This window comes from Thamnophis elegans, chromosome 13, assembly GCF_009769535.1.
Source record: "Thamnophis elegans isolate rThaEle1 chromosome 13, rThaEle1.pri, whole genome shotgun sequence".
Lineage (NCBI taxonomy): Eukaryota > Metazoa > Chordata > Lepidosauria > Squamata > Colubridae > Thamnophis > Thamnophis elegans.
Window position 1 is genome coordinate 759,711 of NC_045553.1, and position 22,298 is coordinate 782,008.

Genomic DNA, 22,298 nt, shown 5'->3' on the forward strand with positions numbered 1-22,298 from the left:
CCTTCCCCTGCCACGCCCACCAACCCACGCCCACAGAACCGGTAGTTTTTTTAAAAAAAAAATGAATTTCCCTATTTTTTCCCCGAGGATTTTAATGTACGAACGTGTCATTGAGGCTGTTGGCCATTGGCTGCTGAGCATTGAGGGAGAAACAGGTGCCAGTGAGGTTAATAAATTAGACAATGAGAGAGGACTCACGGTTTATGTTTAACGGTAGCTAAGCGGGGTGTGAAATGGGAAATCCCCCCACCCAAGAAAGATGGAAAGTAGTAGATCGGTGTTTCTCAAGCATTCGCTGGCTGGGGAATTCTGGGAGTTGAAGTCCGGACATCTTCAAGTGGCCAAGGTTGAGAAACACTGTAGTAGATTCATTTGGGGGGGGCCTTTGAAGGACATTTAGCTCCTGCTTTAAAAGAAGCAAATTAGAGCCAAGGAAAGCGAAGCACATTTGCTTCTCGAAGGCTCTGAAACCCACAAAGGAGGCGTGTCTCTCTTTAACGGCCATCCAGGGAGTTCCCACGGATGAGGCCACCCGTCTCGGCTGAAGGTCACCTGGGGTGGTTTGCCAAGGGTGACTCATCCGGCAGAGTCAGAGGACACACGTCTTCTGGATAGTCACTCTGGCCCCATCAAGACCCCCCCAAGCCCAACACTGGACTGAATAGCCACCGATGGGTCGACTCTTCCTTGGGAGAGAGTCATCTGGGCCTCGTCGTCCTCCAGGTCAACCCTGAACCTCTCGGGAGCCAAAGGCCGGTAGAAAGAGGAACCAGGGCCAGGAGGGTTGAGAGGGGGTGGATGCAGATCCCAGATCTCCCCATGGCTCCTGTGGGTTGGGGCAAGCACTCCTCCCAAGTGGCTTGAGGGTCGATACGGGTGGCCAATCCTGCCTCAATGCTGAAGGTTCTTCTTGATGCTTGAGAAGGTCACGACAGACGTTCTCCAGCCTGGGCTCTGCTTTATCTCCAGAGGGTGACAGCAAGGAGCCCTTGGCCTAGCCTGCTCCTGGCCTGGCCTTGCTTCTCAGCAGAGGAGGAGCCCTCAGTGACCAGGGACACTTCTGGGCAGCTTGAAGGACCAGTGAAGGACATCTTGGGGCAGCAGATTCAAGGCTTGGATGTAGCTCTTCCAAGGCCCTTTCAGGCACTTCTTTTAGAGGGGAGAAATGACGCAGGTACAGGTGGGACTGTGTGGGAGGAGAGCTGCTCCCAGTGAAGGCAGCTTCGGGGGCCTCTCTCTCTCTTTCGCTCTCTCTTCTTGGGCCATGTCGAACCAGAAGAAACCGACGTAGGAGGGAAAAGAGAGCCCGTGTCAGAGGCTCAGAGCCCATGAAGGGGAAGAAAGTCTGGCTGAAAACAGCTCCTTCTGGAGCTTCTGTTCGCCTGGATTCCCTCCAGGCAAACCTGTTCTGACCGAGGGTTCCCGAGAGCATGAAGCCAACTCCTTATCTCGACAAAAAACCCCTTGACTGTGAATTCTGCTCATTCTCATCCAGCAAAGTCTTTCAAGGGAGGATTTATAGTCACAGACCTCATCTGGCTTGGAGAGCTGCCAGGCAGAGATCTGCAGAACTTGGGAAGGAGTCTCGGAGAGTCACGAGCCAATGAAGCGAACTAATTGTCTCCTGCAAACCCCACTCCCCTTTCGCTCCTCTTTTATTCCCTCTGGGAGGGGCCATTCACCGTCCACTTGTGGTCTTACTCCCAAGTCGACCCCTGTTCTTTAGCTGTTCCCTTCGTCTGGCCACTCTGCGCATGTGCACACTGGGAATAGGCTCCAGCTGTTCTTCTGCCTCACTGATGTCTGAAGGCAGCTGATAACTGTCAGACGGCCCTGGCCCCCTCTCTGCCTCCGACACAGAGCCCTCATCCGAGCCTTCCCCAGACTCCAGGACTGGCCCATCTTCCTCCCCAACCCTCCTCACTGCCTGAATCAGCTGCCAGCTCCGCAGACCGCTGGCAGGTCACGGCAAAACCTCCCCTTCCGCAGCCTTCCTGAGGTCCAGTCACCCTCTTGGTCTCCTTCCTTCTCTTGGCAGGTCTGGCAGATCCCAGAGAACGGTCTCACGCTGTCCCTGACAGAGCCGGTGGTCATCCTAGAGGGCCACTCCAAACGAGTGGGCATTGTAGCCTGGCACCCCACCGCCCGCAACGTGCTGCTAAGCGCAGGTAGGCCAAGGAACGGGGTGAGGGGTGGGGTGACTTTGGGGTGAGGGTTGGTTGGTTGGTCTGCGGCCCTCAAAGGCCTTCGAGGGAATTGCGGAAGACACAGTCCTGGGCCTGAGGCCAGCAGGCAGTTACTGGGGCCCCTTCCTCCTCCTCCTCCTCCTCCTCCTCCTCCTCCTCCTCCCCCCTCCAGGCTGTGACAACGCCATCCTCATCTGGAACGTGGGCACCGGGGAGCCCCTGATCACCCTCGACGACATGCACCAAGACATGATCTACAACGTCAGCTGGAACCGCAACGGCAGCCTCATCTGCACGGCCTCCAAGGACAAGAAAGTCCGCGTGATCGACCCCAGGAAGCAGGAAATCATGGCGGTGGGTCTCCAGGGGTCTCTCCCCCTCCCTCCCTCCCTCTCCCCCCCCCAGGTAAAGCTGGGCGGGGGCAACCTTTGCAGGGAGGAGAGTTTCCGGACGCCTGTCTTGCGAACGAGAGCCAGCCCTTCGTTCCACCCCTCGTAAAATCAGAGAACTAAATTAGGAAACTAAATTTGACGCCAGTTTCACCTGTGATGCCAGCCTTCTTCCCCTGGAAGAGCTCTCCCATGGTTCCCAGCCGACACGGAGGAGCCTGCCTTAGGGAGGATTCTTCCCCCTCTGATGCGGGTTTCTTCAGGATGTGCTGATCCCCGGTTCAGCTGTGAAAGCCAGCCGGGTAGAGTCCCCAGACCCAGCATCCTGGTCCTCACCCTGCCTGCCTGAGAGCAAAGCCCAAAAGTTGTGATCGTTTTGTGCTGTTGGAATATGACACACCTCCCCATTTTCCATCCTTCTCCTCCCCCCCCCCCCTCCTCCAGGAGAAAGAGAAGGCGCACGAAGGGGCCCGGCCGATACGAGCCATCTTCCTCTCGGACGGAAATGTTTTCACCACGGGCTTCAGCCGCATGAGCGAAAGGCAGCTGGCCCTCTGGAACCCCGTGAGTGTCCCTGGGGAGCTGGGCTGGTGTGGGGGAGCCGCTCCAGAAAGGCAGGCAGATGGGCTGCCTTTAGCCCTTAGAGCAGTCCTCCCGTGCCCCCTTTAAGATGGGCGGACTTCAATCCCCAGAATTCCCCAGAAAGACAAGAGATGCATAAATAGATGATAGATAGAGTAGATACATGGATGGATGGATGGATGGGTGGGTGGGTGGGTGGGTGGGTGGGAGGGAGAATGAGAATAAAATCTACTGTTTCTAGTCAATGGGAGGCTATCTAAGACCATCTGAGTGGGTAGTCAGGTATCTAGGGATGGATGGATGGATGGATGGATGGATGGATGGATGGATGGATGGATGGATGGATAGATAGATGAGAGAGAGATGCATAGATGCATAAATAGATAATAGACAGGTGGATAGGTAGCATTCATACATACATACATACATACATGAGAGAGAGGGAGGGAGGGAGGGAGGGAGAGAGAGAGAGAGAGAGAGAACTGTGTTTCTCAACCTTGGCCACTTTAAGGTGGGTGAACTTCAATTCCCAGAATTCCTCAGAAAGACAAGAGATGCATAAATAGATGATAGATAGACTAGATACATGGATGGATGGATGGATGGATGGATGAGAGGGAGGGACAGAGAGAGAATGAGAATAAAATCTATCGTTTCTAGTCAATGGGAGGCTATCTAAGGCCATCTGAGTGGGTAGTCAGGTATGTAGGGATAGATGGATGGATGGATAGATAGATGAGAGAGAGAGAGATGCATAGATGCATAAATAGATAATAGACAGGTAGATAGGTAGGTAGGTAGGTAGGTAGATAGCATGCATACATAGATACGAGAGAGAGAGAGAGAGAGAGAGAGAGAGAGAACTGTGTTTCTCAACCTTGGCAAACTTTAAGATGGGCGGACTTCAATTCCCAGAATTCTCCAGCCAGCCACATTTCTAGCACCTTAAATATGGAGAGGAAGTTTGGGGAGGCGTCTGCTTCAGGAGGTCCACAATTTTAGAAGCTCTTTCCCTCCCCTCTGGCGGAGGAAGCCTCTTTTCTGGATGCCTCGTCCTTCCTCTAAAAGGGCGTCTTTTGTGTTGCAGAAAAACATGGAGGAGCCCGTTGCCCTCCATGAAATGGATACCAGCAACGGCGTCCTGCTCCCCTTTTACGATCCGGACACGAACATCCTTTACTTATGCGGGAAGGTGAGCCCAAAAATAAGAATTTGGCCCCAGAAATGGGAGTGGTAAACGCCCAGCTTATTCCTCAGTCTTTATGACAGTCAAGTGTTTTTCTTTTTAATGGGAGAGAAAAGGTGAATGATAGATGGATCTGGAGCTGGGTTTTCTCCTCTGGAATTTGTTTTTGGGATTCCCAGGATTGGAGAATCGGCTCCGAGGGACACATCCTGTTGCTTTGGAAAGTTCCAAATAATATTTGGATATTAATATTATTAATATTAACATTATTAATTGTCAAACTAATTAAGCAAAATGCTTATTATGTAAAAACTGAATTTGAAGATGTATGTTACCTATAGAAGAGAGATGCAAAATAGATAGAAAACAGACGGAAAATGAAATGAGAAATTTGGTTTATTTCTGAAGGCATAAATAATGACATTGTTTATGTGTTAAGAAAAAAATTAAGATGGAAAATATGGGAAGAAAATAACGCGGCTAAAATTGGAAATGGAAAGATAATGTAAAACGAATTGTGCAGATGTGAGAATGTTAAAGGGGGGAAACCGGACAACACTTTTTTTTACAATTTTTTAAAATAAATATGTAACAAAAAATAAAAATAAAAACGTTTGCAAAGGAAAGTTCCTTTTCTTTAAAAAAGGAAGCATGAAAAAAAGAGAGAATATTATTGCCTGCCCTCAATTTCTGGGCTGATCAACTGTTTTAAGTTGTTCGCCGCCCTGAGTCCCTTTTAGGGAATAGGGCGGCATATAAATAAAATAAAACTTAAACGGCGTTGATTCGCTTAACAACGGTGGCCAGGAAGTTCATAAAGTGGGGTAAAACTTTTAACAAAAGTTAAAAGACATTTAACAAATGTCTCACTCAGCAGCAGGAATTGTGATCGTTTAAGTCAAGGACTACCTGCATATAGACCCTCCCCCCTTCTCCTCCCCCCCCCTCCGGAGCCTGGTCCTGTAAACCCACCCCCTCTCCCTTGTCTTCCCGCAGGGCGACAGCAGCATCCGCTACTTCGAGGTCACGGACGAGTCTCCCTACGTGCATTACCTCAACACCTTCAGCAGCAAAGAGCCCCAGAGGGGGATGGGCTTCATGCCCAAGAGGGGCCTGGATGTCAACAAGTGTGAGATCGCCAGGTGAAAAGGGACGGGGGGGTCCCAAATGGTGTGTGTGTGTGTGTTTGTGTGTGTTTCATGAGCCTTCTGAAAACCTCCAACCCTGAAGTGCAATCCTACACAGCCAAGCTCTCTCGTGTTCTGACCGAGGATTCCCAAGAGCCCGAAGCGAACTCCTTGTCCCGACAAAAAACCCTTTTATTAATTAATTCTGCTCATTCACCTCCAGCAAAGTCTTTCAAGGGAGGATTTACAGTCACAGACCTTATCTGGCTTGGAGAGCTGCCAGGCCGATCTCTGCAGAACTTGGCAAGGAGCCTCGGAGAGTCACGAACCAATGAAGTGAACTAATGGTCTCCTGCAAACTCCACTCCCCTTTTGCTCCTCTTTTATTTCCTCTGGGAGGGGCCATTCACTGTCCACCTGTGGCCTTACTCCCAAACAGACCCCTGTACTTTCAACTGTTCCCTTCATCTGGCAACTCTGCGCATGCGCACACTGGGAGCAGGCTCCAGCTGTTCTTCTGCCTCACTGATCTCTGACTCCGAAGGCAGCTGATAACTGTCGGACGGTCCTGGCCCCCTCTCTGCCTCCGACACAGAGTCCGCATCAGAGTCTTCCCCAGACTCCAGGTTCCTCCCCAACCCTCCTCACACTCTGTATCTGCTGCCAGCTCTGCTGGCCACTGGTGGGCCACAACATCTTGAGACGAAAAATCTGCCCGGATTTAGGATGGCGGGACCTCCGTTTCTGGGCTTGGATTCTCGGCCTGATGACCGGGGAGGGGGAGAGGGAGAAGGATGCCCCTCCCTCTCCAGAGGTCGCTGAAATGGTGGCTTGTCCTCTCAATCTCTTTCCCAGGTTCTTCAAACTTCACGAGAGGAAGTGTGAGCCGATCATCATGACTGTCCCCCGGAAGGTGAGGCTCCCCTCCAGAAGGTTGTTCTAGGCTTGGGAGATTCGGCCGAGTTCTCCGAGGCAGGGCAACTGACCGGACTGACACCTGGTCGTTTTGACTCCTCCTCCTCCTCTTCCTCTTCTCCTCCTCCTTCCCCAGTCTGACCTGTTTCAGGATGACCTCTATCCAGACACGGCTGGGCCCGAAGCCGCCCTGGAAGCCGAGGAGTGGTTTGAGGGGAAGAACGCCGACCCCCTCCTCATCTCCCTGAAACACGGATACATCCCGGGGAAGAACCGGGACCTCAAGGTGGTCAGGAAGAACATCCTGGACAACAAGCCGGCTGCCAACAAGAAGAGCGATCTCATCAGCACCCCAAAGAAAGCGACGGACACCTCAAACCCTGTGAGTAAACAACCCATCCTTCTGCACCAGGGCGAACCGTTCTGCTTCAGCACCGTCTCTGGCCCAAATCCATCCTTGTCTGTCGGCCTCGTAGCCAAGCTGGGTTTGGGGGCTTCCCTTATCCTCCCCCTCCCCATCCTGGGTTCTTCCCGGTCCCCACTCCAGGACCGACCCTTTGCCTCTTTCTCCCTGTCGCAGCAAAACGAAGCCAAATTGGAAGAAATCTTGAAAGAGGTCCGATCTCTCAAAGACACACTCGCGCATCAGGAGGAGCGCATTTCCAAACTAGAACAGCAGGTGGCGAAGATGTCCTTCTGAGAGCCAGCCGGGGGGGGGGAGGGGGAGGGGGTGTCTACGGCAGGGGGAGGAGGAAGGAAGCAGGATTCGGACTGTGAGCCGCCTGCAGGGCTGCGGAGAGGGAACGGGGCACAGCCGGCGAGCCCAGCCCCGTCACGGCCGGGCAGCCGAGCCTTTTCCAGCAAGCAGCCCACCTCGTGTCCCGACGTCTTTGCGGCCATTCCAGAACAGACACTGCCGCCTCCTTCCTCGCGCTCGTCCATCGGTCGGAGGGTCATCCATTCCACGGGATCCGTAAGACGCCAGGATCCCTGCCGGACTTCCTAGAATCGGGGACCAAAATTTCTTCATTTAAACACACACACACACACATTTGTTTTTTGTTTTTACTTTCAAGTTGCCAAAATCCAAAACTTTTTTTTTTATCCTTTGATTTTCATTTCTTCCTCTCTCGCATTTTTTTACAGTATTTTGTGTTTTTAATCTAAAAGGACGCTGTGTACTTGTGCCATCTGAGCAACAGAAAAGTTGTGTAGGCCTGTTTACTTTGGAGCAACTGGTGTGCCCCCCACCCCCCTCCCCTGCCAGGTCAAAAAGGCCCGTTTTAATCTTTCCGATTTCTGGTTCCCCTGAAATCTGCCTGGATTTGAGGAGGGGGGGGGAGGCAGCCTTGCTTTCCCACCCGCTGCCATTTCAAGGGACTGAAACCCCACCCACCCACCCACCCACCCCCACTTTCCCCAGAGCCTCCCTCTCTCAAATCTGGGGAGCCTTTATTCCAACATTGGTTGAGCTTTGGTTTAATCTTAATCATTGTGTCAAACTTTGGCATGTTGTGATTTGCTGATTTCTGGGTCCATGTTTCCTGCAGATGTTTGTTCTATTTATCATCCAGGTGTTACAAGGTTATAAAAAAATATATGATGAATTTGGACATTTAAGGACAAATGCACTAAATTTTGCAAGCTGTTGGGAAGCTCTTTGAAGTTATTTACGCGCACCTCCCTCCTTCCCCTCCTTCCCAACTTCCTTCCCTCCTTCCCTCCCTCCCTCCCTCTGCTCCAAGCTCAGGCTGACCTCCAAACCCTCAACGTCCCCCATGCTGGTGGCAAAAGGCCCTTCAGCTGCTAGAGAGCATCCAAACGGCCTCAAGTGCTCCCACGAGGCAGGCATGAGCCCGGGGCATTGGGGCAACTGAGACTTCCAGCCGTGGGCAGCCTTGGGAATGGAAGCCTGGAGTGTGTCCCGCTCTGCCACAGGACTTCCCAGTTGAGTGACAGGGGAGGGGGGCTTCCGGTGGCTCTCGCAGCTTCCTTGCTGGGTGCGGACGGGGGGGGGCTCTCCGTTCCTTCTGGTGGTCTCGGGGACCTTCCCATTCAAGCTGCCGCTCTGCAGGGGATTTTCCCCTCCCCCTCAAAGGGGCTCCGGACTTCACCAGCCCCTTTGATGGAATCTGGGGGGCACCAGGATGTTTAGAGGTAGCGGCTGCAACTGAGGGTGACTTTTCCATCAGGTAGAAGGGTTCCCCAGCTGCTTCCTTCTTCAGAACGCAAAAATACATCTCTAAATAGAAGGGTGAAATGCCTGCCTTCCTTCCTTCCTTCCTTCTTCCTTCCTTCCTTCCTTCCTTCCTTCCTTCCTCCTTCCTTCCTTCCTTCCTTCCTTCCTTCCTCCTTCCTTCCTTCCTTCCTTCCTCCCTCCCTCCCTCCCTCCCTCCCTCCTTCCTTCCTTCCTTCCTTCCTTCCTTCCTTCCTTCCTTCCTTCCTTCCTCTTGCCAAACACCCCACCCAGAGCTCTGCCTTCTTGAAGCTCCTGGTCTTGCTCAGAAGCGGCTCCTCGGCGCTCCCCACAGGGTGGGAGCCACGTGCCACGGTGCTGTGTACGGGTAGCTGGGAAGGGGAAAGATGGCAGCCTTGGGGGGGTGCCAGAGGACGGATCCCAAAGGCGAAACGCCAGAGGGGTTCTGGGAATGGGACGCTGTCAAAAGCCAAGAGACCTTTCAGGAAAGACCCTCATGGACACTGGAAGCCCCTCATACAGCTTTGAGCGTGGGGATGGCTGCAGAGAGATTTGGGCACTTTAAAGGCTAATTTGTGGATGAATATTTCTAAAAAAAAAACCTGTGGCTTTTGGTCAGCCGTGATTCCTCCTGAGCCTTCAAAGAGTTTCCAGTGGCTCAAACTCCTGTTAGCCTCTTTGCTCCAAGCATGATGTGCCTACCATGTTCTCTCTCTTCTCTGTCTCTCTCTGTCTGTCTCTCTCTCTCTCTCACACACACACATACCTGGCTTCATGACAGGGTTAAAGTCCCAACGGGAAGAGCTTCCTTTCTCCTCCACTGTCTTGGGTTAGGGTCCCTAAGATGGCCGTGAAACCCCCCTCCCCCCCAAAAAAAGCTTAGAAGGCAAACTTGGCGATGCGTCCCTCCGTCCCCGTGTGGGAAGAGAAGTCATGTGGATAGATAAGGAAATGTGGAGGAAGTGAGCTGGAGGTCCCAACGAGATAAGATAGTTGTAGAAAGATGATACGAAGGAGTGGGAAAGTTAGTGAACGTTGGCGGGGGTGGATTTTGTGTTTTTTGGGGGGGGACCTGGTTCCCTTGTGCTGGAGGTGGGTGAAGAGTTTTCAAAAGAGGGAAGGGCAATTTGCATCCCACCCACCCTCACTCCCGTTATTTATATACTGCCAAACTACGTTTTTCCAACTTGGCATCATCCGGTTTGCTGCTCCCAAGATTCCCAGCTGACGCCACAGAATTCTGGGACTTGTAGCCGAGAAGATGGGAAAAGCCATTATGTACATGGGATCAGCTTCAACCCGTGGGCATATTTTGTGTTTAACGTCCGCAGAAGGTTGGAGGCCAGGGAGGGGGGCAATTATGGCCCCTTTACAACCGGTGGACTTCAACTCCCAGAATGCCTGAGCTGGCCAGTCCACTGGCCACAAAGGGGGCATAGTTGCATATCCCTATGGGAGACGGAAGCAGCGAGATCCTCCTCTTTCCAAAACCTTCCTTCTGCCGCCACAGTTTCCCTGGTGTGATTCTTGCCCTTCCCCATGAGCAGTGTGGATGGAGGTCCCTCGGAAGCTCCTTGTGCCATTCATGTTTCATTTCACAGGACGCTGAGCCCGCAGCTTCTTGCTCCCTAGAACGTGGCCAGCCAGGGTCCCCCCGAGGGGATGTGCTGGTAGAAGACCTCCCCCACCCCCCATCATTGTGTCATGTCCAAATACTTGCCTCCAATTTCAAACAATTAAAACGAATTGCCAAACCCACACTCAACCAGCTGCTCTCTTCGTTTGCTTCCTTGTGTTAATAGCAATAGCAATAGCAATCGCAGTTAGACTTATATACCGCTTCATAGGGCTTTCAGCCCTCTCTAAGCGGTTTACAGAGTCAGCATATTGCCCCCAACAACAATCCGAGTCCTCATTTTACCCACCTCGGAAGGAGGGAAGGCTGAGTCAACCCTGAGCCGGTGAGATTTGAACAGCCGAACTGCAGAACTGCAGTCAGCTGAAGTAGCCTGCAGTGCTGCATTTAACCACTGCGCCACCTCGGCCCTACTTGAGTTCTGCCACCAGCTTGCTCTGAAAGAGGCTACTGGGAGTCATGGGGGTGACCGGTTGGTTCGCCAGGCCAATATAACTCAAGCCATCAAAAGGTGTTCAGAGCTGGCAGGGGGAGGCCTAGTTCCAGGGTGGGCTTATGCGATGGTGAAGAGTTGACTTTGGCCAAAGGTGAAGACACCAGTTTGGGCAAAAGGGGCCAAGATTGGCTTCCCGTATCTCAAGAAGGACAAGCTTGAGGACACCCTGTTAAGACTCCACTGCGACGCCAAAGTCTCCGGAGGGTGATGCTGTGTTCATCATCATCCTTTTGAGTAAGTCGGGCCAACGTGGGTCAAATCGATCCAACCGGGTCTCTTGTTGGCCTCCCGCCCTGCATGAAACCAGCTCGCCCCTTCAGGTTGAGTTGGTTGGAGCTCCCCTTCCTTGAACCACTCCCTGAGCCTGGAGGATGTGGGGACGATGGCTGTGGGGAAAGGTTCTCCGAGGTCGGAAAAATCCGACCAAGAGGGTGCAGGCGGTGCAGCCAGATTTGAGGCGCCAAGGGCCAATGGCAAGACGCCTGGGCGAGAAAGGAGATGGTGGTGGTGGTTTTTCATTCATTTGGGAGTGCAGAGCACTTAACCTGGAGAAGATCCAGGGCTGTGGGGGGACGGGACAGACTGCACGAGGGCTGGATCAGCACCCCAAATTTGTCCTGAACCGAACACTTAGAAGGTGTGATTGCAACTCATTTTCCACGCTTTGTGGAGGAGGGGAATCCCCCTATGTCCTGCAGACATTCATAAATCAAATTTTGAAAAAAACGGCATTGCTAAAAGGGCTCAGGTAGGTAGGAGAGCCGGTTCCACCACAAATGCGCGCACAACAAAAGCGCGCCTGACTAAACCGCGGTGTTTAAAGCGCGGTGACAAAACCGCGCGACGAATGAGCGACGAATTAGCCCTAAAGCGCGCCGACAAAAGCGCGCCGACAGAAGCGCGCTGTAACGTAACCCTAAACCTAACCCTAAACCTAACCGTAAATCTTACCTTAAATTAAATCGTGCTTCTGTCGGCGCGCTTTTTGTCGGCGCGCTGTTGTCGGCGCGCTTTTGACATCGCGGTTTCAGCACCGCGGTGTCGGCGCGCTTATGACGTTCGTGCTTTTGTCGGGTCACGGGAGAGCCAGAGGTATGACCTTGTGGTCTTTTTGAGCGAAGTGGTGTCGGCGACAGAACACGCTGTAAAGAGAGCAGGAGAAGAATTGGCAGAGAGCCGGTGTGGAAACCCTCTTGGAAGAAGATCTCATTCTGTCCTCCTGGAAGAGGCATAGGAACTCGGTGGGCTTACTTTCCAGGAAAACCGGCCGAGGTGAGACTGCCTCACCTGTCAAGGCAAAAGAAATTGGTCCTGCAAAAAATTGCACACCTGAGCCTCCTTTGTATGAAGTGATACTTGGTGGGTGACGCATCTGTTTCCCTTCCAGGCGTGGCAAGAAATCCCAACCCTCCTCTCCCAATTCAGGAGTTCTGCAGCGGTTCGCAAGGCCGGCACGGCTGAACGAGTTGCAGGCCAATTTCACAGCCCTTCTGTGTGTAAAGCTGATGCTTGCCCTACTTGCACCTACCAAATGCCTGGAGTATCCCCACGGCTTTGCCCCTCACCCCGAGACCCTTGCATGTCTTACCCAGCCGAGTTTCTCTCCTTACACCCAAGACTGGCCCGTCGCTATGATATCTCGGCCACTGGAACAGAACACAGAAACGTCCAGGTTTATTCTGACCAATTGGACACTACACAGTGGTGGCCCTTGGAGGCCTCAAGCAGGCATCTGGCCTTAGGCTGCCTTGGGCTGAGCCTCGACCTCTGTGAAGAGAGGTGTCGCCATCCAGATACTTCCCACCGAACCTCAGCTGGTAGTGCACCTCCTCAAAGCAGAGAAATCAACCCCAGAACCGCCTCCCCTCCTAAGCCCTGATCCGGTGCGAAGCCTTCTAACCACAGCTCTTCTTCTGCCACCCATACGCACGGCCTCCTTCCTCTCCCCCACAAAGGAAGCTGCATCATGTGTCCTCCAAACTGCTGCTTCTGATTTCGCATTCTCATGCTGCTCTGACACAGGGTTCCTGTTTCCTCTCGCAGCAGGTAAGACGGGCTTAAGCCAGAGTGGAATCTCTTGGCGTCTCTTTCTTGGAGTTGGGCTAGGAGAACCGGGCTGCTAGAAGATCCTGTGCTAAGAGTGGTTCCTGAGGTCTTCTCCTGCAGTTGAACCAAGCGGCTCTTTACGTTCCTGGCGACGTTTCCTTTGGGGGGGTAGCTGAGCTGTCTCGCTGTGGGGGAGCCCCTCAAGAGTAGGACATTGTAGTTAGCGGTGGATGATGGGGAGTAGAAGCAGCCTCAGGTTCTGGTGAGGATTAGGCTCCTGGAGGCAAACAGGGTTTGCTGAAGGTCTGATCCAGAACTTCGTTCCCAGAGATGGGGCTGGTGGAAAGTTGCTCTGGGCCCTCTGACTTCGTGAAGATAAGCAAGCCAACTTCACTGCGCTGCTCCCGTGCGTGGATCTATGCAAAGAACTTGTTGCTTTGAGATACAACTTAAAAGTTCTGAAGATCCCAATTGGTGGCAGCCGCTTGCTCGCTTTTTTGGGTGCTGTGGGGCACCATGGAAGTCAGTAAACGGGCACAACCACATCTCTGAAAAGATTGCAAGGCTGGATTGCAACTTGTGGTAAACCCGTAGGAAACTTTGAGTCAGTCCCGCTCCAGAAAGTTGAGATCCTGAGCTGTCTGTTGAGGCTTCCTTACGTGTTCTGTCCGTCATCTGTGTACAAGGCTGCCACCAAACATCCCCGTGGGGGTTTAATGTAACTATTGATATGACTGATCCTTCTCTCTGGTGAGCATCTCTCTTGACCCAAGCAAGAAAAGCTGCTCTCGTAAATGAGGATCTTGAAACTATGGGGGAAGGTGTAGCCCAAGCGCTCACTTCTCTGGCCTCCTTTAAGTTTACACCAGGGCCCATTTCGATAAAAGACTTTTTCCTACCCTAGATACATTGGGGTCGAGCCCCCTTCTTCCATGGTGTCTTAGCTGGGCTAGAGAGGCTTTCGTGAAGGAAAGAAATAGAGGTTGATTATTTGCAGTGGACACCTGATGACCTGCGTCTTTCCTCTCTCCCACTCCTGCATCAGGCAACATGGCTTCCTGGTGGACCTTCGTGGCCAGTGATTCTCTCAAGCTTCCTCCTGTCGGTGATTTCAAGAGTATCCAAGATGGCACCGGCACGAAGAACGTGGCGACTCCTGCCAACGTGGATGATTCAAAGTTGAAACAGCAGCTGAGGGAAGTAACGGATCCTCTCCGTTGCCCCATCAAGGAAGACGGGATCCAGAGAAGAAGCATGCCAAGGAGCCTCCTGCCCTTCCAACAGCTCCAGGCGTCTCCACGGAGCCTCTCAGGGAAGAGGCCACCTCCTTCCCCACGGAGATCGTGACCAAAATTGCATCCAAAGGTTCTCCAAAAAATGTGCTGGCAAAAAGCAAACCTCCGAAGTCTTCCCCCGAAAACGACCACAGTGTGGTCATGGCTGGTTGAAGTCACCTCCAAACCCTCTCAGGAGCCTGTTTCCACCCCGACATTGGAGAAAAAACTTGAGACTACTGGGCCTTCCTCCAAAGGACAGGAAGGCCTCTTCCGTTCTTCGTTGAAAAAGGTCACACCCACTTTGGCCTTCTCGGACGATCTGTCTACTGTGTCCTCTCAGGATCTGATGGATGATTCGAGGTTTTCCACAGCTATCCAGAAGCTCATCCCCAACACACCTAGGCCAGGCACAAAGTCGAAAATGAAACTTCCTCTCACAGCAGCTACATCTGCAATGCCACCACATCTGGATGAAATCTCATCCACATCTCAGACTTTGGTGGAGGACACGGAGTTTTCCACGGCCACCCAGAAGCCCAGCTTGGACTCAGGTAGGTCAGGCCTAAATCCAAGGGCAAAACCTTTCCTTGTCACAGGTACATCCGAGCCCCATAAAACACCGAAATACGGCTGGCTGGATGAAATGGAGTCGACCTCCTTGGCTTTTTCAACAAGGTCCCCAAGACGAAGCTTGCGTCTTACCACATCAGGTTCCTCAGCCACCACCCAAGGGACGTCTCCTCTCGCCGATGACGCCAGCCTTCTGATTGGAAAGTGTTTGCTGGCCATCCTTCTGCTGGCTTTGGTGGCCGCCATCTTCATTGTGTGCTCCGGCGTCCTGGCCATCGTGCTGTGGCGTCAGAAGAGAGCCTACCGACTGGGCCAGGCCAACCACACCGAGATGGTGTGTATCTCGTCCCTGCTATCTGCCGAAAAGGAGGAGGAGGAGGAAGAGGAGAGGAGGAGGAGGCCCAAAGTGAAGCGGGTACATCTTCTCGGGGAGACCGCATCTGAGACGGACGCGGACAACTTAACTCTGAACAGCTTCCTCCCAGAGCATTAATAGTGCGCTTTCTTGGTGCTAAAGACAACTTTGGCTCATCTCTTGGTCTTCTCCAAGAGTGTCACCTGAACTATATCTGTGGTACGTCCTTATCTTTTCATCTGGGTGGGCCCCTTGAACTGACTCATCCATTTGCTATAGAAACCCAACGTTTCTGCTCTTCAAACTCTTGTTTCTTGGAGAACTATTGTGGTTTGTTGAAAACAAGATTTAGCAACCTGCAGATCAGGTGTCTGGAAAGGGGCCCTTCTGAAATGTGTAAATTATTATTTTTTTAGTTAGATTTTTACTTAGTTTCCTCCCGGGAACTCAAGGCTGAGATCCTCCGTGCTTCCCCAGACTTTGCAGATCTTACTCAGCGAGGCCTCTGCCATTTCATTTCCTTTTTTGAAACCATCATGTCTAGAAAGTAATAACTGAACCTTGAAATCTCAGAACATGTCTACACATTTCTGCTTTTTTTGCATTTCACGACAGAACTAAGATTTCTAGAGTGTCTTTGAGATGGGGTTGTGTTTGAAATTGGGTTGACTGGAGGGGGGGGCGGCGGTCTTAGGTAATCCACCTTTAAAAATGATTAAATGTTTTGAAATGCAACAGTGGTCAGTAGCATCCCTGGAACCAATCAGCTGTTGCAGAAAACATCGTATTCTGGGCTCATCCCGGGTCCTCTTGTGGGAGGTTCAGAAACGATAAAGTCCCGTTTCCCTATTCCGGGCTCCTTGTGGGCTGGCTTGATTTTGCTCTCACCTCAATTTAAATGTTCTCTTCTCTCTTCCAGTTTTGCAACAAAACATAAAGGGAATGTTTCTCCCCTCCCCTCCCCTCCTCTTTTCTTCCCCATTGCTGTTTCATTCTTATCTCCATTAGTGAGGAAACCAATCTTATCCCACCTCAAGTATTTGTCTAACCCAGGGGGCAGCAACCTGTGGCTCTGGAGCCGCATGTGGCTCTTTCATCCCTCTGCTGCGGCTCCCTGTCGCTGGTCGGCTCCACCATTGATAGGGCTTTCGGTTAGGACAGGTAGGGGGAAAGGGACGCCGTGCTAGGAGGAGACTCTATGGTGGGGGAACCGGACTTCCGGTCGGCTCCACCATTGATAGGGCTTTCGGTTAGGACAGGTAGGGAGAAAAGGACGCCGTGCTAGGAGGAGACTCTATGGTGGGGGAACCAGACTTCCGGTCGGCTCCACCATTGATAGGGCTTTCGGTTAGGACAGGTAGGGGGAAAAGGACGCCGGGCTAGGAGGAGACTCTATGGTGGGGGAACCGGACTTCCGGTTGGCTCCAGAATTGAACGGGGGGCTTCCGGTTAGGACCTTTGTGGATCTTTGCGTGTTTAAGGTTGCCGACTCCTGGTCTAACCACACCAACTCAGGCTGCAGGGAAGGCCCATCCCATGGACTCCGATTCCATCGTCCCCTGACAAACTGCTCAGCCCCTCCTCACCCACCCTCCACTTTCTCCTTGTTTCCTGTTCCTGCTTCATAGTTTTCGATTTCTCTTCCTCATCCCCCAGACTCTCCGATGGGCACCACCTGCTTGCCACAAACTCTTTTTTTTTTGGCATTTAGTAGGACTTGTTTTACAGAAAAGTCCTTCGTTTTTCACTAGCTGGTTCCTCAATTTGAGATGCATTTTTTTTTTAAAACTTTAACTGTGCTAGTAGGGATGATCAATTAAACACATTGGAGACCATCGTAGGCAAAGAAAATAAGGACTTGTAAAAACAGTATGAATTAAGTGAGAACATTCAGAAAAAGACGGAAATAAAATGTCGCCAAAATCGCAGATGGGTTGTCTGTGGACTTCTCACTAAAACAGAGCGGAAAATGGGTGCCTAAACGAACAGGATTAGTTTCCCTTCATTGCAGAAAAGGAAACTGCAGGTTCTGAAGAAGCTCTCTAGAGCAGTGGTTCCCAAACTTGGCAACTTTTAAGACTTGTGGACTTCAACTCCCAGAATTCTCCAGCCAGCAGAGCTCTGCTGGCTGGAGAATTCTGGGAGTTGAAGTCCACAAGTCTTAAAGTTGCCAAGTTTGGGAACTACTGCTCTAGAGGTTCCTCCTCTGTGTGGGAGAGCGAGCATTGACGCCAACAGGCCCCTGAGTTCAAAGCAATGGCCGAACCTTTTAGCGTTAGAGATGGGCAGATTTTCTAAAGAAAAGCTCTGCTTGTTCCTTTTTCAAGATGCTTCTCTGCTGGGAATCTTGCAACATCAGCCCGAGAGGAAAAGATGTCGTTGGGCCCTTGGAGATGACTCACGCGGGGCCAGGCCTGCCTCTGATGCAAACCTGGGACGGAAACGGCCTTTGCAGAGCCCCCCCTCCCCTCCCCCCAGGAAGGTCTCGGCTGCTGCGGTTAAGGCAGGGTCTCGATTCTGCCAGATGCCCAGAGGGGCAGAAGCTGCTTTCAGGGAGAGAGAAAACTGCAGCTTTCAAAAGAGTCCCATCCCCCCCCCCCCGCCCAAGGAAGGGAGGAAGGAAGCTAGGAAGGGAGGGAGGGAGGAAGGGTGAAAATGGAGGAAAGAAGGAAAGAGAGGGGAGGGAGAGAGGGAGGAAGGAAAGAAAGAAGGGAGGGAGGAAGAGAGGGAGGAAGGGTGGAGGGAAGGAGAGGGAAGGGAGAGAGGAAAGAAGGGAGGGAGGGAGGAAGAAAAGAAGGGAGGGAGGAAGGGTAGAAGGAAGGAGAGGGAAGGGAGGGAGGAAAGAAGGAAGGGAGGAAGGGTGTAGGGAAGAAGAGGGAAGGGAGAGAGGAAAGAAGGAAGAGAGGGAGGAAGAAAAGAAGGGAGGGAGGAAGGGTAGAAGGAAGGAGAGGGAAGGGAGGGAGGAAAGAAGGAAGGGAGGGAGGAAGAAAAGGGAGGGAGGAAGGGTGGAGGGAAGAAGAGGGAAGGGAGAGAGGAAAGAAGGAAGGGAGGGAGGAAGAAAAGAAGGGAGGGAGGAAGGGTAGAAGGAAGGAGAGGGAAGGGAGGGAGGAAAGAAGGAAGGGAGGGAGGAAGAAAAGAAGGGAGGGAGGAAGGGTAGAAGGAAGGAGAGGGAAGGGAGGGAGGAAAGAAGGAAGGGAGGGAGGAAGAAAAGAAGGGAGGGAGGAAGGGTAGAAGGAAGGAGAGGGAAGGGAGAGAGGAAAGAAGGAAGGGGAGGGAAGGGAGGGAGGAAAGAAGGAAGGGAGGAAGGAAGGGAAGGAGGGAAGGAAAGGAGGGAGGGAGGACCGTGGAAGAGTCCTGGGGTCACCTGGTTCCTTTTTCTGACATTCTGGCAAGCAAAATCAATGGGGAAGCTGGATTCCTTTAACAACCGTGTTTCTAACTTAACAACTGCAGTGATTCACTGAATGTGGCAAGAAAAGTCGTAAAACGGGGCAAAATTCACTTAACAAATTTCTCACCCAGCAACATGCATTTTGGGTTGTAAGTCAAGAATTCTCTGTATTCCTCTCCTCTTTCTGTAGCTTTTGGCCTGCAAGGCTTTTTCCTGGCCATCCAGATCTTGGCCTTAATTTTATTTATTTATTCAATTGATAATTGCTTCCTGCAATTAGGCTTTCTGGAGCCACCCTTTTCGGCCAGCTTTTAAAACTCTGGATTAGATTTGATGAAGAAAAGGACTTTTGGCTCCTGATGAGTTGTTGGTTTGGAATAGAATCCTGCAAAACTGGAATATTCATCTGTGCTGACCGACTCCAGAAGGTCGTACTGCAAACGTTTTTTTTTTTCCTGTTGTGCCATCAGAGATTGGAAGGTTTTTGGCTTGGATTGAGAAATGCTCAGAGGTTTTTACAGGCAAATCTTTTATTGTGCAATTCTCTTCTTTGCCTTGCCTCTGTCCTGGGCATAACCCTTCACTTGCAAACTTGTTAGAAATGCCATGTGTCTCATCCACGTCTGGATTTTTTAATATATTCCAATTATTGTTTTTTAAAGGACAAGGTAAATATATATTTTGTAAGCACGGAAAGATTCCCAGATGGGTTGCTCAGATTTTGCATCACCAGGCTGTGGCTTCCCAGACTGAAAGTGCTCCTGAGGGTTGTGATGCCTCCTCGACTACTAACATTTTGGGAGAAGCTTTTGAAGAACACGCAAAGCTTCCTTGGACCAACAATAAAGTAAATAGCAACGCTCCTTGTTGCCACTACAGGAAGACCATCAGACGCAGCCAAAAGTCCAGCATCACTTTGATTGGTCTCTCAATCCCTATTTATATCCTATTTATTCATATTGCAGATGTTAATATATTTTAAGCTGGATGCATCTATAGATGTGGATGCACACAAAACGCATCAAGTGTGCATCAGATTAGGTGCACGTTGGACACTGGGCTGAATGCAATAGCAATAGCAGTTAGACTTATATACCGCTTCATAGAACTTTCAGCCCTCTCTAAGCGGTTTACAGAGTCAGCATATCGCCCCCAACAATCCATAGATAGATAGATAGATAGATAGATAGATAGATAGATAGATAGATAGATAGATAGATAGATAGATAGATAGATAGATAGATAGACAGACAGACAGACAGACAGACAGAGATATAGAGGTAGGTAGGTAGATAGATAGATAGATAGATAGATAGATAGATAGATAGATAGATAGATAGATTGCAATAGCAATAGCAGTTAGACTTATATACCGCTTCATAGGGCTTTCAGCCCTCTCTAAGCGGTTTACAGAGTCAGCATATTGCCCCCAACAACAATCCGGGTCCTCATTTCACCCACCTCGGAAGGATGGAAGGCTGAGCCAACCTTGAGCCGGTGAGATTAGAACCGCTGAACTGCAGATAGCAGTTCAGCTAAAGTGGCCTGCAATACTGCACTCTATCTACTGCGCCACCTCGGCAATGAGGACCTAGTCATCTGTAGGACCGAAACCTGCAGGAATGGCCTTCCGGTGTTATTCCCAGCTGGAGCAAAGTTGGCAAGGGGCTGGCATGGGGGGAATCTAACCGTCATAAATCCCTGGAATTTGATCCACTGCCTGTCCGGGAAAGCCCATCAACAGCCTCCTCCTGCCTGCCTGCCTGCTCTCTTTGCCCCAAATACTGACTGCCGTTGCAGTTGCGAGCCTTTGCTCTGTCTTGACAATCCAAGGATCCCACTGGGCTCCATGTCCCATGTTTCCCTCGGCAGCTCCTGTCTCCTCCCTTCCTTTCCTGCTGTTGATTTATCCCTGCTCTGCAATTCAAACCAGATGTGCTCCAGCCTAAACCCCCCCATTAGTGCTGGCACAGAGTCCGCTTTGTAAAGAGGGCGTATGGGTCTCGCTGGCCTCCCTCTGGAGCATCTCAGGGGCTGGTGCCCCTTTCTGTGAACCGCCGAGAGTGTGGGAATTGGCAGAGGAGAGCTTGGGGAAAAGGCCCAGATGCGCCACCGCAAAAGGAGAGGAGGACTCCCTGAGGATCAGCACCCATTATTTAAAAAGAAGAATTTGCTTTACCCTGGCATTTTGCATTTTCTTCCCCTTGAGGCACAGTCACAAGCGGGCACCATTTTCCAGGCATTTATCTCAGTGGGGCACTTCCCTTCGCAGAGGTAGCCGGTGCCAACAAAAGGGTAAAGGAGAGAAATGGGAAACGGCGATTCAAGAAGGAAACGTCCACCCTCCACAGTGCCACCCTGAGCAGAGGCACCTGAATTAGTCTATTAGTGTTCTGATCCCACCCGCGGCTTCCTTTAACCCTCTGTGCCCCTCCTGATGCCGAGGTGGCGCAGTGGTTAAATGCAGCACTGCAGGCCACTTCAGCTGACTGCTATCTGCAGTTCGGCAGTTCAAATCTCACCGGCTCAAGGTTGACTCAGCCTTCCATCCTTCCGAGGTGGGTGAAATGAGGACCCGGATTGTTGGGGGCGATATGCTGACTCTGTAAACCGCTTAGAGAGGGCTGAAAGCCCTATGAAGCGGTATATAAGTCTAACTGCTATTGCTATTGCTATTGATGCCCTCCGTGGGCACGCTTTCTCCAAATAAGTCTCCCTTGGAAGGAGTGGATCTGCCAGAGTGCCAGTGCTTCTGTTGCCAATCGTCCTTCTCTGGGTCCTGGGCTGGTTCCACCACAAAACCGTGGTAGACTAAAGCGCGCTCGATGAAAGCGCGTACGTGACGTCATCACAGCGCGACGAAAACATTGCGCTGTGAGCGGTAAATTTAAAATTAAAGCGAAAACCTTACCCTAACCCCCCCAAACCTAACCCTAACCCTAAGCCTAACCCTTAACCTAACCCTAAACCTAACCCTTAACCTAACGCTAAACCTAACGCTAACCCTTAACCTAACCCTAAACCTAACCCTTACCTTTATGTGAATCGGCTTGCTTTAATTTAATTTTAATTTAATTTATTTTTAATTTTATTTGTCGCGCTGCTGATGACGTCACATACGCGCTTTCGTCGGGCGCGCTTTAGTCGACCGCGGTTTTGACGGGTCACGCCTGGGCTCCCTCGCCCATTCAGCCCTGCCTAGAATCTGCCCGCCCTTCCTCTGTTGACACTGAGTGGGGGCACCCAGTGCCAGGGCATCCAAAGGAGAACCGGAACCCTTTCCCCATGGCTGTGACCCTGGCACCCCTTTGCCCCCTCTCCATTCCTTCCTTCCTTTCGGATTTACCCATCGGAGGCTCATTCCCGCCTGACCTCCCAGTGGGGGATGTCAACGCTCATTCCGTCTGGATGAATCAGCTCTCAGCTGCTCTGCTGCCAGGGAAAGCCGGCTGTGGCATCTCTTCCCGCCCAGCGATGGACGGAGCTGTTACAGGATTTTTGCCAGTGAAAACTCCAAGCAGAGAAAGGCCAGGCGTCAGCTGTGGTTGGGGGTGGGGGGGATTTCCACCTGGTGGTTCATGATGGAGCCGATTTGCACGCAAACTGGGGTGGGAATTTGAGAGCTGGCAAGAAGTCTCGTCTGAAGAGGCGATGCTGGGAATGCCCCAAAGAAAGTCTGGGCACCTGCCTTTCTCCCCTGACTCCCCAGCCAGGATGTGTCCCTATGCAGACAGTCCTGGGCTCTTCATTTGCACTCTTCCGGGCACTGCAAGTTGCCGTCCCTCATGGAGGACAGGCCCTGCTGTCTCCTAGGGTGGGGAAAAGGACCTGCAGTTCCCCCCCTCAAGTGATTTTCCTCCGGCACAGCCAGGGGCCCTTCCACCTCCAGCTTCATCGCCACGTGCAAAGTCTCGAGGCTCCGCAGAAGCTAAATTGCTCTGGGGA

General features: G+C 51.8%; 2 protein-coding genes across 2 annotated transcripts in view; both read left to right on the forward strand.

The window, feature by feature from the left end:
- The window catches only part of CORO1C (coronin 1C), a 32,151-nt gene extending 24,117 nt beyond the window's left edge, over positions 1–8,034 (forward strand). The window contains exons 4-11 of the mRNA XM_032229622.1: positions 2,039–2,168; positions 2,359–2,540; positions 3,020–3,139; positions 4,245–4,349; positions 5,340–5,485; positions 6,326–6,383; positions 6,522–6,767; positions 6,966–8,034. Of these exons, the coding sequence (XP_032085513.1) occupies positions 2,039–2,168; positions 2,359–2,540; positions 3,020–3,139; positions 4,245–4,349; positions 5,340–5,485; positions 6,326–6,383; positions 6,522–6,767; positions 6,966–7,085 (1,107 nt within the window). The 3' untranslated portion in view covers positions 7,086–8,034. The remainder of the gene's footprint in view (positions 1–2,038; positions 2,169–2,358; positions 2,541–3,019; positions 3,140–4,244; positions 4,350–5,339; positions 5,486–6,325; positions 6,384–6,521; positions 6,768–6,965) is intronic.
- Positions 8,035–11,754: 3,720 nt separating this feature from the next.
- Positions 11,755–16,085, forward strand: SELPLG (selectin P ligand). Its single transcript, XM_032228904.1, has 2 exons — positions 11,755–12,760; positions 13,806–16,085. The coding sequence occupies exon 2, from the start codon at positions 14,138–14,140 to the stop codon at positions 15,098–15,100; it is 963 nt and encodes a 320-aa protein (XP_032084795.1). The 5' UTR covers positions 11,755–12,760; positions 13,806–14,137; the 3' UTR covers positions 15,101–16,085.
- Positions 16,086–22,298: the final 6,213 nt, after the last annotated feature.